General features: G+C 36.9%; 6 protein-coding genes, 8 long non-coding RNA genes and 2 other non-coding genes across 16 annotated transcripts; 9 read left to right on the top strand and 7 right to left on the bottom strand.

Annotated features, from left to right (window-relative positions):
- Window positions 1–15: 15 nt before the first annotated feature.
- SPOM_SPNCRNA.2477 lies at window positions 16–587 on the bottom strand. The gene has a single exon (NR_191845.1). It is a non-coding gene; the product is annotated as a non-coding RNA (long non-coding RNA).
- SPOM_SPAC30D11.14C (RNA-binding protein) lies at window positions 82–2,073 on the top strand. The gene has a single exon (NM_001018599.3). The coding sequence runs from the start codon at window positions 135–137 to the stop codon at window positions 1,737–1,739; it is 1,605 nt and encodes a 534-aa protein (NP_593203.1). The 5' UTR covers window positions 82–134; the 3' UTR covers window positions 1,740–2,073.
- On the bottom strand, window positions 1,956–3,168 carry hus5 (small ubiquitin-like modifier-conjugating enzyme Hus5). Its single transcript, NM_001018600.3, has 6 exons — window positions 3,022–3,168; window positions 2,836–2,968; window positions 2,591–2,614; window positions 2,439–2,548; window positions 2,310–2,389; window positions 1,956–2,254 (listed from the first exon to the last, which is right to left on the bottom strand). Exons 1-6 carry the CDS (start codon window positions 3,085–3,087, stop codon window positions 2,194–2,196), a joined length of 474 nt encoding a protein of 157 aa, NP_593204.1. The 5' UTR covers window positions 3,088–3,168; the 3' UTR covers window positions 1,956–2,193.
- SPOM_SPNCRNA.2478 lies at window positions 3,123–3,465 on the top strand. The gene has a single exon (NR_191846.1). It is a non-coding gene; the product is annotated as a non-coding RNA (long non-coding RNA).
- A 568-nt stretch (window positions 3,466–4,033) lies between these two features.
- SPOM_SPNCRNA.2479 lies at window positions 4,034–4,240 on the bottom strand. Its single transcript, NR_191847.1, has one exon. It is a non-coding gene; the product is annotated as a non-coding RNA (long non-coding RNA).
- Window positions 4,063–4,160, top strand: SPOM_SPATRNASER.01. The gene is given in 2 exon segments: window positions 4,063–4,099; window positions 4,116–4,160. It is a non-coding gene; the product is annotated as a tRNA-Ser (tRNA).
- On the top strand, window positions 4,168–4,239 carry SPOM_SPATRNAMET.01. The gene has a single exon. It is a non-coding gene; the product is annotated as a tRNA-Met (tRNA).
- A 217-nt stretch (window positions 4,241–4,457) lies between the features above and the next one.
- On the bottom strand, window positions 4,458–4,973 carry rpl3802 (60S ribosomal protein eL38). The gene is made up of 3 exons (NM_001018601.3): window positions 4,942–4,973; window positions 4,706–4,892; window positions 4,458–4,618 (listed from the first exon to the last, which is right to left on the bottom strand). The coding sequence occupies exons 1-3, from the start codon at window positions 4,942–4,944 to the stop codon at window positions 4,584–4,586; spliced, it is 225 nt and encodes a 74-aa protein (NP_593205.1). The 5' UTR covers window positions 4,945–4,973; the 3' UTR covers window positions 4,458–4,583.
- Window positions 4,974–5,068: 95 nt separating this feature from the next.
- SPOM_SPNCRNA.2480 lies at window positions 5,069–5,278 on the top strand. The gene has a single exon (NR_191848.1). It is a non-coding gene; the product is annotated as a non-coding RNA (long non-coding RNA).
- Window positions 5,143–7,209, bottom strand: izh3 (hemolysin-III family protein). Its single transcript, NM_001018602.3, has one exon. It carries the CDS (start codon window positions 7,056–7,058, stop codon window positions 5,730–5,732), a length of 1,329 nt encoding a protein of 442 aa, NP_593206.1. The 5' UTR covers window positions 7,059–7,209; the 3' UTR covers window positions 5,143–5,729.
- Window positions 5,280–7,087, top strand: SPOM_SPNCRNA.2481. The gene has a single exon (NR_191849.1). It is a non-coding gene; the product is annotated as a non-coding RNA (long non-coding RNA).
- On the bottom strand, window positions 7,183–9,257 carry rad52 (DNA recombination mediator Rad52 (previously Rad22)). Its single transcript, NM_001018603.3, has one exon. The coding sequence runs from the start codon at window positions 9,229–9,231 to the stop codon at window positions 7,822–7,824; it is 1,410 nt and encodes a 469-aa protein (NP_593207.1). The 5' UTR covers window positions 9,232–9,257; the 3' UTR covers window positions 7,183–7,821.
- On the top strand, window positions 7,441–7,642 carry SPOM_SPNCRNA.2482. Its single transcript, NR_191850.1, has one exon. It is a non-coding gene; the product is annotated as a non-coding RNA (long non-coding RNA).
- SPOM_SPNCRNA.711 lies at window positions 7,685–9,357 on the top strand. Its single transcript, NR_151081.1, has one exon. It is a non-coding gene; the product is annotated as a non-coding RNA (long non-coding RNA).
- SPOM_SPNCRNA.712 lies at window positions 9,343–11,510 on the top strand. Its single transcript, NR_151082.1, has one exon. It is a non-coding gene; the product is annotated as a non-coding RNA (long non-coding RNA).
- Window positions 9,379–11,501, bottom strand: cwf19. Its single transcript, NM_001018604.3, has 3 exons — window positions 10,029–11,501; window positions 9,717–9,984; window positions 9,379–9,673 (listed from the first exon to the last, which is right to left on the bottom strand). Exons 1-3 carry the CDS (start codon window positions 11,439–11,441, stop codon window positions 9,435–9,437), a joined length of 1,920 nt encoding a protein of 639 aa, NP_593208.1. The 5' UTR covers window positions 11,442–11,501; the 3' UTR covers window positions 9,379–9,434.
- Window positions 11,511–12,093: the final 583 nt, after the last annotated feature.

The following is a 12,093-nucleotide window of genomic DNA, read 5'->3' on the forward strand; positions in this document are numbered from 1 at the left end:
AACATCCACCATACATTTGTCTTAAAAAATTATTATATAACGTGCTTCGTTCAACCTCCTTCTTTGACTTTTTCGTATAAGCACTACTTCTACTATGTCCACACAGTTTGCGTATATAGCTAAAGTTAAGTTTCATGTCTGATTCAAGACAAAATTCCCAACGGGAAGATAATTATTCTCGGGATAGACGATCTAGGTTTACGGAGGATTCGTATAGTAGAAGAGATTCACAGCGGTCGGGCAATGAGGCACCCCGAGAATCAAGATATTATCGCAAAGAAGAACACCTTCAAGAGCGTTCTCGAAGTCGAAGTCCTGCTAGAGATTCAAGATGGAAATCTTCTTCATCAGGTTTTGCCCCAGCGCATCCGCCAATCGAAGAACCGACAAACAATGGAGCTGAGGCAGCAGCTGCTGCCGCCAGACGGATCGCCGAATCATTACAAAGTACAAAAGCAACGTCCAGCAGGACTTCATATGATCATTCAGAAGGGATAACCTCAACGACATCTGCGTCACCTCCAAGTGCACCTGCTCCTCCACTTCCTCCAAGTTCTGAGGGACCCGCAGTTGATATTCCTCCGTCTATGGCCGATATTACTAGCAAGGTTATAGAAGGGGACGGTGTCTTTATGCAGGATGTTGAAATTAACAATGTGCGTAATCGCTACATTTTGGTGCGTGCCTCAACCCTTTCTGAGATCGAGAATAAAAGTGGCGTGCAATTATTTTCCAAAGGACGATATTATCCAAATAAAGCTTTAGCTACTGACAAGGATCCTCCACTCTATCTCCACATAGTATCGCATAACAGGAAAGATCTAACGGTTGCCCTGCAGGAAATTGAATCTTGGATTAATAAAGACATGGGTCCTTTAATCGACGAGCGAAGATTTCGCCGCCGAGAAGATAATGAAAGGAATAACTCTAACTCGCCTCGTAATTTTTCAACGCATGGCAATGGTAATGGGGAAAACGGTCAACCGCGACGAAAGTGGCTAGAAGAAAAAGTATATATTAATTTAACTCCAAGTCGTGGATTTCATTTACGTCAAGCAATTGTTGGCCCACAGGGAGCATATGTAAAGCATATACAACAGGAAACTCGCACCCGTGTTCAGATTAAAGGGCAAGGTTCTGCTTTCATAGAGCCATCGACAAACCGCGAATCAGACGAACCTATACATTTGTGCATCATGAGTCACGATCCTAATGCCATCCAAAGAGCTAAGGTTTTATGCGAGGATTTAATAGCCAGTGTCCACCAACAGTATAAAGCTTGGAAGTCACAACCAAAAGATCGTGATCAAAATCAAGGAAATCGTGCCTACAATCCACCAAACCGGAATCAGGCATTCTCCGCACGAGACTCACGACAAGAAAAAACTCAACCAACTAATGCTTCCCCTGCACCATTAGTAACACCATCGTTACCCGTACCATCTATTCCAGCTGTTCCAGGAATGGAAGCTATGGCAATGCCTCCTGGTGTCACTTCATCTATTGCAGTACCGACGACTTCTTCTATGCCTTTACAGGGTATGCCTACTATGTTTGGTGCTCCTGGAGTTAGTGCTCCTGGTACAGAAGCACCAGGGACTGGTACGCCTGGTTTAACTACTCCAGGAGTAGATCCGTACGCAGCTTATGGAGGATACAATGCGTATGTACAATATTATCAACAGCAAATTTATGCTCAAATGCATGGTGTCAGCGGTGATCAATCGCACCCACAGTAGATAGCGTTTGAGCATTACTAAAAAGAATGTTTATTGTTGATCATTAAAATACTATTTTTGGTTGCTTAATGTTCTGAAACCTTGATTGTGCTTATTAAAGTACATTCTACTGTCTTAGTTGTAAAAAAAAAACACTATATTTAAATAGTGACCATTTTTTGAGGGCATACAATTATTAAATTATAGTTTACTTTCTAATTGATTTAAAGGAATTTGTCGAGGTAAATTCTATCACTTAAGACGTGGTTGATTTAATGAACTTTTTAAAAAAAACATATTTAAATAATTAGTGGTATTATCTTGTATCAATCTTTTATCCTAACAAACAAAAAGCAACCGACTTGTGAAACCGCTAATAAGATTGAGATTTTATCTCAACTAGTCAAGCAAAGAAATATACACATCAGGAAAAATAATATTAAACAATAAAAAATAAGAAAAAGTACCAGTCAGTTTATGGAGCATTTTCACGAGCCTGAGCACGAACTCGTTTTTCGTACTCGACTTTATCCTTTCTAAACGAGGTTAATTATATTTGATGGTTGTGGAAACAGTAGTTATGATACTTACTTGAACATTGTATATGCTTCTGTTTGAGCGGGAGAGGCAATATTAGGATCATCTAAAAGATCCTGAATACCCAGCAAAATCTAGAAATGGTTAAAACCTGGAGATTAAGAAATTGATTTGAATTCTTACCTGCTTAATTGTAATTGCCGGTTTCCAGCCTTCTTCTTCATTAAGTATTGAGAGACAAACGGTGCCAGAAGGATAAACGTTTGGATGAAATAACGGTGGAGTAAACCTACCTGTACAAAAGCATTAGCAAAAAATCGTAGTTATATGCTTACATTTGGGGGGACGAGTTGGATATTCTGTGATTGCAGTTAGTAAATGTTTTGTAAATAATAAAACGAAAAGCCGTGAACTTTTGATTAGCTAAAAGGAAATGCATATCGACATGTTTTATCGTGAGGATAAAGCTAAAATTCAGTTTGAACAAAAAAGTAGTGAATGTCTAAACAAAATTCCAAGCTAAGGAGCGCAAATTAAAGGCTTTGAAGAAAAATATCTGATATTCATTTGGAATACATACCTTCAGGAAAAGCCATTGTGAGTTTGTATAAACCGCCTTCCCAAGACGTTTTCGGTTTTCCGGGAATTCCAACCTTCCAATTCATTAAATCGAGTCCTCCATCAGATGATTTACAAGGTTTTGCATAGAATCCCTAAGTAAGAGAAGTTGTTAGTGATTTCTTCAAGTTTACTAAAATTTACATACAAATGGATGATCTCTTCTCCATTGTTTCCTTTCTTCTTGCAAACGCGTTTTACAAAGAGATGACATGCTATTTTCTGATTATTTTTTTCTATAGTTTTCTATTTTGTACGTCCTTGGGAGTCCGAAATGTAAAATCGGGGTATGGTTAGTAGCGGCAGCGTTCATTATGGTATATAAAAGATAAAAAGTAGGGGCAAGCGAGACAGAATGGGATACAAGGGCATCGTCTATAATTATAGCTAAAAATTGTATTTTAATTTGTATTTTTTGTAATTTTATTTCTCATTGTTTTACTTAAAATGAATGCGAATTAGAGAAAACTTCAACGAAATGTCAAAATAAGCTCAGCAAAATATACAATTTTAGGGAAAGCGATCAGCAACTTATTCTCCGTTGTAGATTCTTTTTCTTCATAAATTCCAACAATGTAACTGCCAATTGATTTTTCTCTAGATGCTAATAAATTGAAACTAATGAATATAATAACACAGGTTTTGATAAATTGTAAACTCTTACTCAAAAAAAGAATGTTAAAACTAATTTAACCTTTTTATAAAGGCTCATGGCGTTAAAGAGGATAGTAAAAATTCTACAATTTTTTAATTTAATGTCACAATTGTCTTGCGAATATAATTCTATTAATTTTCGCTAACTGCTGTTTTAGTACTATTACTTTCAATATGCCTTATATGCAACTTTAATTCATGAAGAATGCAATATTTTTGCAATCTTTCTTGTACTGAGCGCTTTTTATCATTTAGTACTCATTATTTAATTTTTCAGTAAAGGGCAATAAATAAATTTGTAGAAGATGCAATGTAATCTCCTCTATCCTTTTGCTCATATGTTTATGAGTATACCTAGTCTAGAAAGGCTTGTATTTAAAATATTATTCAATAAAAATTCACAATTTTTACGACATGTGCTACCATTCACTTAACTTCCTGATTATAAAATTGGTTCGTTTATACTAATTACTTAAGTACCTTTAACTAAACAAAATGCCTATATATATATTAATTTACAATGAGTGTCAGATAAGTCACTATGTCCGAGTGGTTAAGGAGTTAGACTCGAATTCCTACATTCGTGGCATCTAATGGGCTCTGCCCGCGCAGGTTCAAATCCTGCTGGTGACGGTATTTGTGCGCGGTAGGAGAGTGGAACTCCGACGGGCTCATAACCCGTAGGTCCCAGGATCGAAACCTGGCCGCGCAACTATTTTTTTAATTTATGCTGCATAATTGATGAAAAGCAGATGCTGTTCCATATAACCAATTCTTACACATACAACGACCGATTTTGTTTTTCGACTAACTCATTTTAAGAATTACATGTCGTTTATAGTTATAAGACGTCCATTTACTTATACGCTGTAAAGTGTTTTTCCAGTAAAGAAGCACTGACTGTTAATTAATCGAATAATTAACTAATATTTACGTCTACATTATACGAACTCTCATTAAATAAAATATACACTACTTTCAAGTAACTGGATCCTTTTGCAATTTTTTTTTTAGCTCAAAGCAAGTTTCCTAAACCGGTCGTTTATTCACTAACATCTAAGCTTTCTTACCAACCTCGGTAACAGTAAGAGCTATAATCAATTAGTAAAACATTTAAATTAACAACAATATTTTCCTGAACATAAGACAACAAGCAATCAGGATGTTTACAAACTTACCAGGAGGAAGTGATTGACGAAGCTTCTCGGCTTTCTTTGCATCAGCAACAACCAAAGTGTAAAGATATCTGGAGCAACGAAGCTTGAACTTAACAGCTTTGTTTTGGTTCTTCTTCACGCGAGCAGAGGTTGCATCGCCTCTATGGGCAAGCTGTAAAAAGAGCTTGATATCGGTAACCTGACGAGGCTAATACTAAGTCAGTAAATGTTACAACAATTTAAAAGCATGCACATACCATTTTTGGACGACTCTCGTAACTTGCTGTGCACAGGTAGGATTTCCGTAGGTAAAAGTTGTCGGTGATATCGTGACTGCTTTTTTGGGGTTCTCCAAACTCTTCCCATTAGAGCGACATTTTGAGTATTATACGCTGCTTTCATTTACTTTCATTATTACTAACGTTAATGTTTTGTTTAATACTACTATACTTTGCACATTTGCGACTAATAAAGCTTAAAAATTGCATATTCATTTGGCGGGGTACGCCTTGGCAATGATAGCTCAAACAAATTCCACATATTTTGATATTTCAGTTCAAACTTTTTGATAGATTAGACAATAAGAAATATATCAATTTATGTTCGCTGTCTTCATTATGTGTATAAACAATGTCTAAAGTATTATTTTATGTTAATGATTAATAGTTTCAAACTATTGAGAAATAATTCAAAAAAATAAAAAGAAAAAAAGAACAAGAACAAATTGAGATAGCAAAACCATAGTATCTTGCTCATTTAAAGTTTAGCCCTAGAGAATATCAATGCCCTCTGGGCCTTGAGACAAGTGTGCAAACAATTTAAAAATTGAACCAAAGTTTTGCTTACTAATTATTGCAAAAGGCGGTCATGTCCGAATATTATATGGGTAAAACAAAAGAAAGAAGTTAAAGTATTAAGAATGTCACAACAGTGTCAGTTATGTCAAAAACACCGATCAATTTAACGCAAGGGGTAAGTGAACGAAAAACAACAAAAACAATATTGGAGACAAGATGGAAAAGTATGCCACGGACAATTCAAATAATTACAGCACGCCGCATGAAAATGCCTCATAATCTGTTTCAAAGCGTTTGACTCCGGTATAATGAAAAGCTACACCAACAATGATAGCTATATGCCATATTTGGTGACTATTGCCAATGATATCGAATTTTCCAGGAAGAAATCTTTCTGGTATGTGCAACCCGTAAAAAAGCACTCCAATGATGTAACTGAAAATGGATTTGAAAACTGGATCCAAATACTTAACCGTGCGCCGAGTGCCCTTAATGTAAAACATTGTTATCATGGGTATTAAACCACTACAGGCTAGCCCCACAAAGAAGAAGATCTTAACAGAACGATATTTGTACTCATTAAACCACTTTTTCCAAGGGGTATAAATACCAATGAGGCCCAGGGTACCGGTGAAAGCGATAAATATAAATCTTAACGGACCTTGGCATACGAATGCATGGTATTCGACAGATATAATAGAAGCAGCTATCAGTGCCGAAATGCCAACATAATCCATGCAAGCAGCACAACGCATGTGCTTGTAGTTAGAAAGACTTGAAAATGTATGCCAAATAACCGAACATCCCAAACACTTCATTGCAGAAAGTAAGAAGAAAATACGGACTATACGATTGGAGACGTTAGAAGAAACCCAGGATGAGGAAGAAGGATAAAAGTAGGCTAAGACGGCGAAAAACACAATAAAAGCAGAAAGATGTGTCCATATATTGAAAGTTTCATTGTGCCAAGAAAGGATGGATCGAAAGCATTTTCGTTTACTCGTGTAAAAACGATATCCTCTAATGATATAGGGATTGTTATGCCACTGAACTGGCAATTCTTCTAGTGTGATTAATCGTTGTGCGCCCAATTTGGCGGCGTGCTCAACAACGTCTTTGATGTCGGTCATCAAAGTCTCCACATTGTTTTTGGATTTCTCAGCATAATCCTCTAAATCACGTAGATGATGCTCTAAGAACGTCAAGGCCTTTTGCGCTTTGGCGGGAAACGTATCACAGGCACTTAAAACATCATTGTATGTTTCTTCGATTCGACGAAGGATAAACGAAACCTGGGTCTTTCCTAGGATGGTAGTTCCAAGAAAGGAAGCTTGAAGATTTGCCAAGAACTGGTAAGTTGCAGCAGCCGCATCTTTCCGGTTTGGCAAACCCAACTCTTCAAGCCTTTTCATCCGATGATTAAGGCGTGTCAAAAAAAGGTCAAGCTTTAAAACAATAAATTCTTCTAAAACATCATCTTCCTCATCTCTCACTTGGTAGGATGAATGTCTGCGACTAAGCAATCGCTTTTTAAACCCTTCGGTTTCCGTCGAAGAGAACGTTTTGACGGTCGACATTGAGCAATATTTCTAATTGTTCTTAATAAAATAAACAATACCTAGATTTGTAATTTCAACAAAATATCAAACAAACGAATTTTCAATTGCAATGGTCAAAACGATTCCCTTTTTAAGAATTTCCAAGTTCCTCTTATAGTTGGTACCTGCTAAAATGCCAACGTAACGTGGGAAGCGAGCTACATATATGAATTTAGCAAATCTTGTTGGGTACGGTAAACTAGGTAACGGAATTATCACTAAAGGGCGGAAACGACTTCCGCGATAAAGTGTAATAGCGGATACTAAGCTTTTGCATAGAGGTTATCTTGAATTGCGTTGTAAAAGAGTTTTCGCTTATTAGAAGTAATAGAAGTGGCTACCAATATGCAAAATTGTTGCTAGTAAAACGTAAATAAAAGCTTATGAATTCTGATACAGTAGCGAATTCACATCAGAAACAGTGTCTCGCCCCAACTAGTGGTATGAAAGGTTCATGAAAATTTTGGGTATGGGAGATTTGTTACGAACTTTAAGGCGGCATTATTGGCGGAAAGAGGATCAAGGTGGCAGGCAGCCTTTTGCCGGATAGCAATTGAATATTCAGACAATTATTACATAGATAAAATTGGGTTAATAAAAGTCCCCAAAAAATGAGATATCCAATCTAGTAGTAGTAAGTGCGTAAACGCAAGATCTACCGTTTAAACAAATCATTAGTCATAAAACAGAAAATACTTGGTAAAAAACAAGTTGCCAATCATCACATTTTGCCTCATTACTTTTATCCTTTTTTGGCTTTCTTATCCACCGTAGCATCGTAGTTTTCTCGCGACCTCATTGCCGACTGAGGATCAGAATTTGTTCTCATAAGATCACTTTTATTATGAGAAGTCGTTGAGTCATGTAAAGAACGCTTAACTCCAATAAGTCCAATGTTTTCTTTTCTTTCGTTAATAATCGATTCAGAGTCACGTATCATAGAGTTGTTAGAAACCGGGCTTGTTTGGCTAGATTGCTTAATTATAGGTAAAACCGATGCCCTCTGTACAGGTAATGATTTAGAATGATCGATTATTGAGGTTTTCCTAATAGAAGGGCTGTCGAGACGAGGATTAAAGTTGTTCGTGAAGGGAGCTGAAACAACTCCTTCGGCTGCGGCTGCGGCCCGTGCACTAATAAACTTTGGAGAAGGTGTACCAGTATTTGGCTTAAGTGGGTCGAAAAGCGTTTTTGGGGAAGTGTCAGTCACAGCATTGCCAACGGAATCACTGGTATTTTGTGGAACAGCGACAGGATAGGTGTGGCTTCTCTGCACTGGTTTAGCTGAATTGTGTGAACCTTTATCTTTGTTATTTATTTGAGTGCCAGCTTTTTCAGAATGGTGGTTATTAGCAGCAGGATGGGCTGTGTCCTCTGCTACTGCTAAATGAGCAATTATATCATCCTCTACAAAAATATTGTCTAGCTCTTCGTCTGCATACATTTCAATTTCTCTTGTCTGTTCGTCATTTAATTCTGCAGCTCTACGAGGAGCTAATTGTTCTCCCTTGTTAACCAGAGGTTGATTGTTAACAGTCCTCGTGCTATTTAATGTTTTCTGTTTTTTTATGAAAGACTCTCTCGCTGCAGGATCTGTTTTACGGAACAAGTCACCGCTATCAAAGTGATAAGTGGGTGGTTTCATTTTTCCAACTTCTCTAAGATAGTATTTGTCATACATGCAATTTCCTAAACTGTTTCCAAAATTTCGTAGAGCGCGTTTTAAGGCATCTGTAGTGCCCTCTTTCTTGCATTTCTCAAACGCTGAAGCCTTTCCACGGCAATTATCAATAGAACCGTATCCAATATCTTCATGATAGGCACCATCTTTGATTGTCACGCGAACAATCACGCTCAAGCCAAGACTGATACGTCCATTTTCCTTATTTTCGTCCATAAAGTCAACATTAATGCTGCGTATCGACGAAGACCACCCATTAAATCCAAAAATTTCGTTCGCAAGCTCAATTGCTTTCCAAGACTCAATATAACTGACTGAAAAACCCCCAGGACCTGACCTTCTTGAAACGTACTCAGGTCCAAGCTTTCGAGTTAGGGAGCTTTGAAGAAAGTTAAACTCTTCATGAGAATACGCTGTGTTAAAATGGCCCTGGTCTTCTGATGCTACATGCTGTTTTTGCTCAAAAGACATCCCTTCTAGCTTATATGAAGCAGTATATTAGCTGTGTGCACATGGACAGGTACCAAGTAATAAAGAAAGATAAGGTAGCATAGCGAGTAACCACTTAATGAAAATAAAGATCTTACAAATCATCAGTAATGAATATTACTTAAAGAATGTAGATACAAAAATAAAAACAAAATTTTATTTGAATTAAAGGATTTTCGTAATTACTAATCAATTAATCCCTTGGTCCAATCGAATTTTTCAAAACGACTGCGAAACATATCTTCGCGTGGATCTTTTTTACCTGTCCAAGAACCTTTCCTTCTGATTACTTCAGGAGGAAGGTTTAGCATACTGGCAAATACCTGCCTAGGAACTTGATCGTGCCTCCCCCATGCCTTCTCGTCTTCCACGACATGCCCGTAGCCACCATCAATACTGAACCAAACATGAAAATAACCCAATTCTAATCATTAGTAAAATAAATGATTACGATTTTCCAAACATACCCTTAACCATCATTTTTCGAAAAGCCCATTTTCCATACTTCTTCGAACCTTCTAATGTATCAATAATTTTTCGATGTTGAGACCACTCCTCGTCAGAAGTAGACAAAGCTTCACGGAAGTAAGCAGGTGCAAGTGAGAGGATCCTTTTAGAGACTGGAATACACTCAATAGCTGTGTGCATATATCTTTGTGGTGAAGGCGCGTTTTCATAAAAAATAACACCAAGATTCATGGAATCAAACATTAGGGCGATGCATTTCATAAAATTCTAAAAAGGTTTGTTAGTTATTTCCTTTTACTATATTAACATACTCTGATTTCATCCCATTCATCCTCATCACAGCTGAGGGTATTTATCCGATGTCCTGTAGGAACAATTAAACAATGATATTTAGCTAATTCGGGTTGAGTTGGTAAAGAAACATAAGCACGATGACTTAAAGATATTACTGGTGCCAAAGGTTGTGTTTCATAATTTAGGCAAAGAGGACAAGTGTCCAAAACATGATTAATTTTTTTAAGATCCCCACCACTACTAATTTGAGCTAGACTGACGTCTCCGCGCTTCATTCGATTAGAAAGTTTCCCTGCATTTTCGTCCAAATAATCCAGATTGTTAGAATAAGTTTTATCCTTTGCAATCTGCTTTGCGTATTCATAATTCTGGCCGTATTTCCGTTGTTTATTCAACAATTTTTCTTCCTGTACCATCTCATCAATAGTAGGATCGTCGAAGTTTCTTTTTTTTGATGGTATGGTTGCTTGCGAATTAGAATTTTCCGAAGGGTGTAAAGAGTTTTCGAAGTCATCACAAGCTTTCTGATATTCCCTTTCTAAAGACTCATAGTTAGGATCCTTTTTAAGTTGAGCACGTAACAAATCAGCTTTTAATCTATTCAAATCGCTTTCAGTGGGAGTATCTTTATTTACAGAAGGGTCAGGTATTACTTTGTAGTATGTAGCGCCATTACCAGAATCTTTTCTAGTCTTAAATTCATCAGCACATCGTTTTTCATATAATTCGCCAGTAGGAACTTCTTTCTGAACTTTTCGAGTTCGTTTTCGAAGCTCTAACTCATCTCTTTCTTCCAAGGCAAAATCAAATTCTTTCAATGAACCATAACGTTCCAGAGCTACTTCTTCAACGGGGCGTCGTTGGTCTTGAGCCATGTCAAATACGCGTTTGAGCTTCATCATACGCCATCGAGAGCCATTATCACCAATTTTGTAATTAATTCCTGACTCATTAATTTCGGTTTCAAGCTGTTCTATATCTTTATGTTCTGTACTCGTCGAACTCTCATTCTGTAATGTTGCACCAACAAAAATTTCACCAGGCTTATTGGACTTTCGGTCAATAGGTTCTCTTTGTATACGCGAACCGAACGTACCAAAATCCAAACCTTGCAATGAATTAGTAAAGTCATTATTCTGTGGATTGTCTTTGGAGGATGGCATGGAAGAAGCAGAAGCGAATTTGGAGTCAAAGTATTCATTTTCAACAGGAAGTTTCTTTACCTCCAATGGCTCTTTACTAAATCTTTCATGCCTACTTCGGTCACCTGCTTCTCTAGAGCTTGGCCTTTCACTGCGATCATGTCGTCCATGCTTGCTCTCACGATGCCTAGAGTGGTGGTGACGATGCCTTCTAGAGTGATTTGTTTCTCTGTCAGTTTCATTGAATTTGTGAGTACTGGTCCTATTTGTAAGCTTTTCCTTTTCCATAATGGACGTTATTTTAATATTAATTCATGAAATAAATAATTTTTAACAATAATTAGAGGCAAAATGGTGGGAAAAAGGAAATAATGTTTTTATTGTAACTTAACGATGGTAGTAGTACATTCGTTAAGTCAAGTGGTTCAGGCACTATGCAGATCTAAACAAGCAACGCAAATGATAGTTTTGCCAGGAGTTTAGTTTAGACAATGATCAGAATTCTCTTTTAAATTAAAAAAAATTGTAAAATATTGCGTTGAAATGGAAAGAAAAGAAAGTGAAACAATTAAGTTTGAAAGAAGGAGTATCGGCCTTTGCAGTATTCCACATTGACAGTGAAAGGCGATACAATAACTTTAGGATTCCAAAATATATACCACTAACTTCAAACAAAAACCTTTTAAATAACGCAAGGACTTTAGTAGTACTAAATTACCCATTGTTTATTTGAACTTCATTACAAATAAGTTGGAAAGAATAATAAAATACCTCGCGCTAACTACTGTATAGTGTGTCTTGCGCTAGTGTACAATGAGTTTATGATACTAGCAAAGCTACACAACAGCCACAGAAAAAAAAGCATTGTTTGTTTCCAAACTGTGACGATTTTTTATACCTGTATTTCCAGTGTAATTGGATCATTGCAATTATATTTTCT

The sequence above is a fragment of the Schizosaccharomyces pombe genome (assembly GCF_000002945.2).
Source record: "Schizosaccharomyces pombe strain 972h- genome assembly, chromosome: I".
Taxonomy (NCBI): domain Eukaryota; kingdom Fungi; phylum Ascomycota; class Schizosaccharomycetes; order Schizosaccharomycetales; family Schizosaccharomycetaceae; genus Schizosaccharomyces; species Schizosaccharomyces pombe.

Excerpts from the sequence above, each read along its gene's own strand:
- SPOM_SPAC30D11.14C (NM_001018599.3), top strand. The coding sequence starts at position 135 with ATGTCTGATTCAAGACAAAATTCCCAACGGGAAGATAATTATTCTCGG.
- hus5 (NM_001018600.3), bottom strand. The coding sequence starts at position 3,087 with ATGTCATCTCTTTGTAAAACGCGTTTGCAAGAAGAAAGGAAACAATGG. Across the intron at positions 2,390-2,438 it reads CGGCAATTACAATTAAGCAG|ATTTTGCTGGGTATTCAGGA; the intron begins GTAAGAATTCAA and ends AACCATTTCTAG. Across the intron at positions 2,255-2,309 it reads GAAGCATATACAATGTTCAA|AAAGGATAAAGTCGAGTACG; the intron begins GTAAGTATCATA and ends AACCTCGTTTAG.
- rpl3802 (NM_001018601.3), bottom strand. Across the intron at positions 4,619-4,705 it reads TCGTCAATCACTTCCTCCTG|CTCTTACTGTTACCGAGGTT; the intron begins GTAAGTTTGTAA and ends AATTGATTATAG.
- izh3 (NM_001018602.3), bottom strand. The coding sequence starts at position 7,058 with ATGTCGACCGTCAAAACGTTCTCTTCGACGGAAACCGAAGGGTTTAAA.
- rad52 (NM_001018603.3), bottom strand. The coding sequence starts at position 9,231 with ATGTCTTTTGAGCAAAAACAGCATGTAGCATCAGAAGACCAGGGCCAT.
- cwf19 (NM_001018604.3), bottom strand. The coding sequence starts at position 11,441 with ATGGAAAAGGAAAAGCTTACAAATAGGACCAGTACTCACAAATTCAAT. Across the intron at positions 9,985-10,028 it reads ATGAATGGGATGAAATCAGA|AATTTTATGAAATGCATCGC; the intron begins GTATGTTAATAT and ends AAACCTTTTTAG. Across the intron at positions 9,674-9,716 it reads TCGAAAAATGATGGTTAAGG|AATTGGGTTATTTTCATGTT; the intron begins GTATGTTTGGAA and ends ACTAATGATTAG.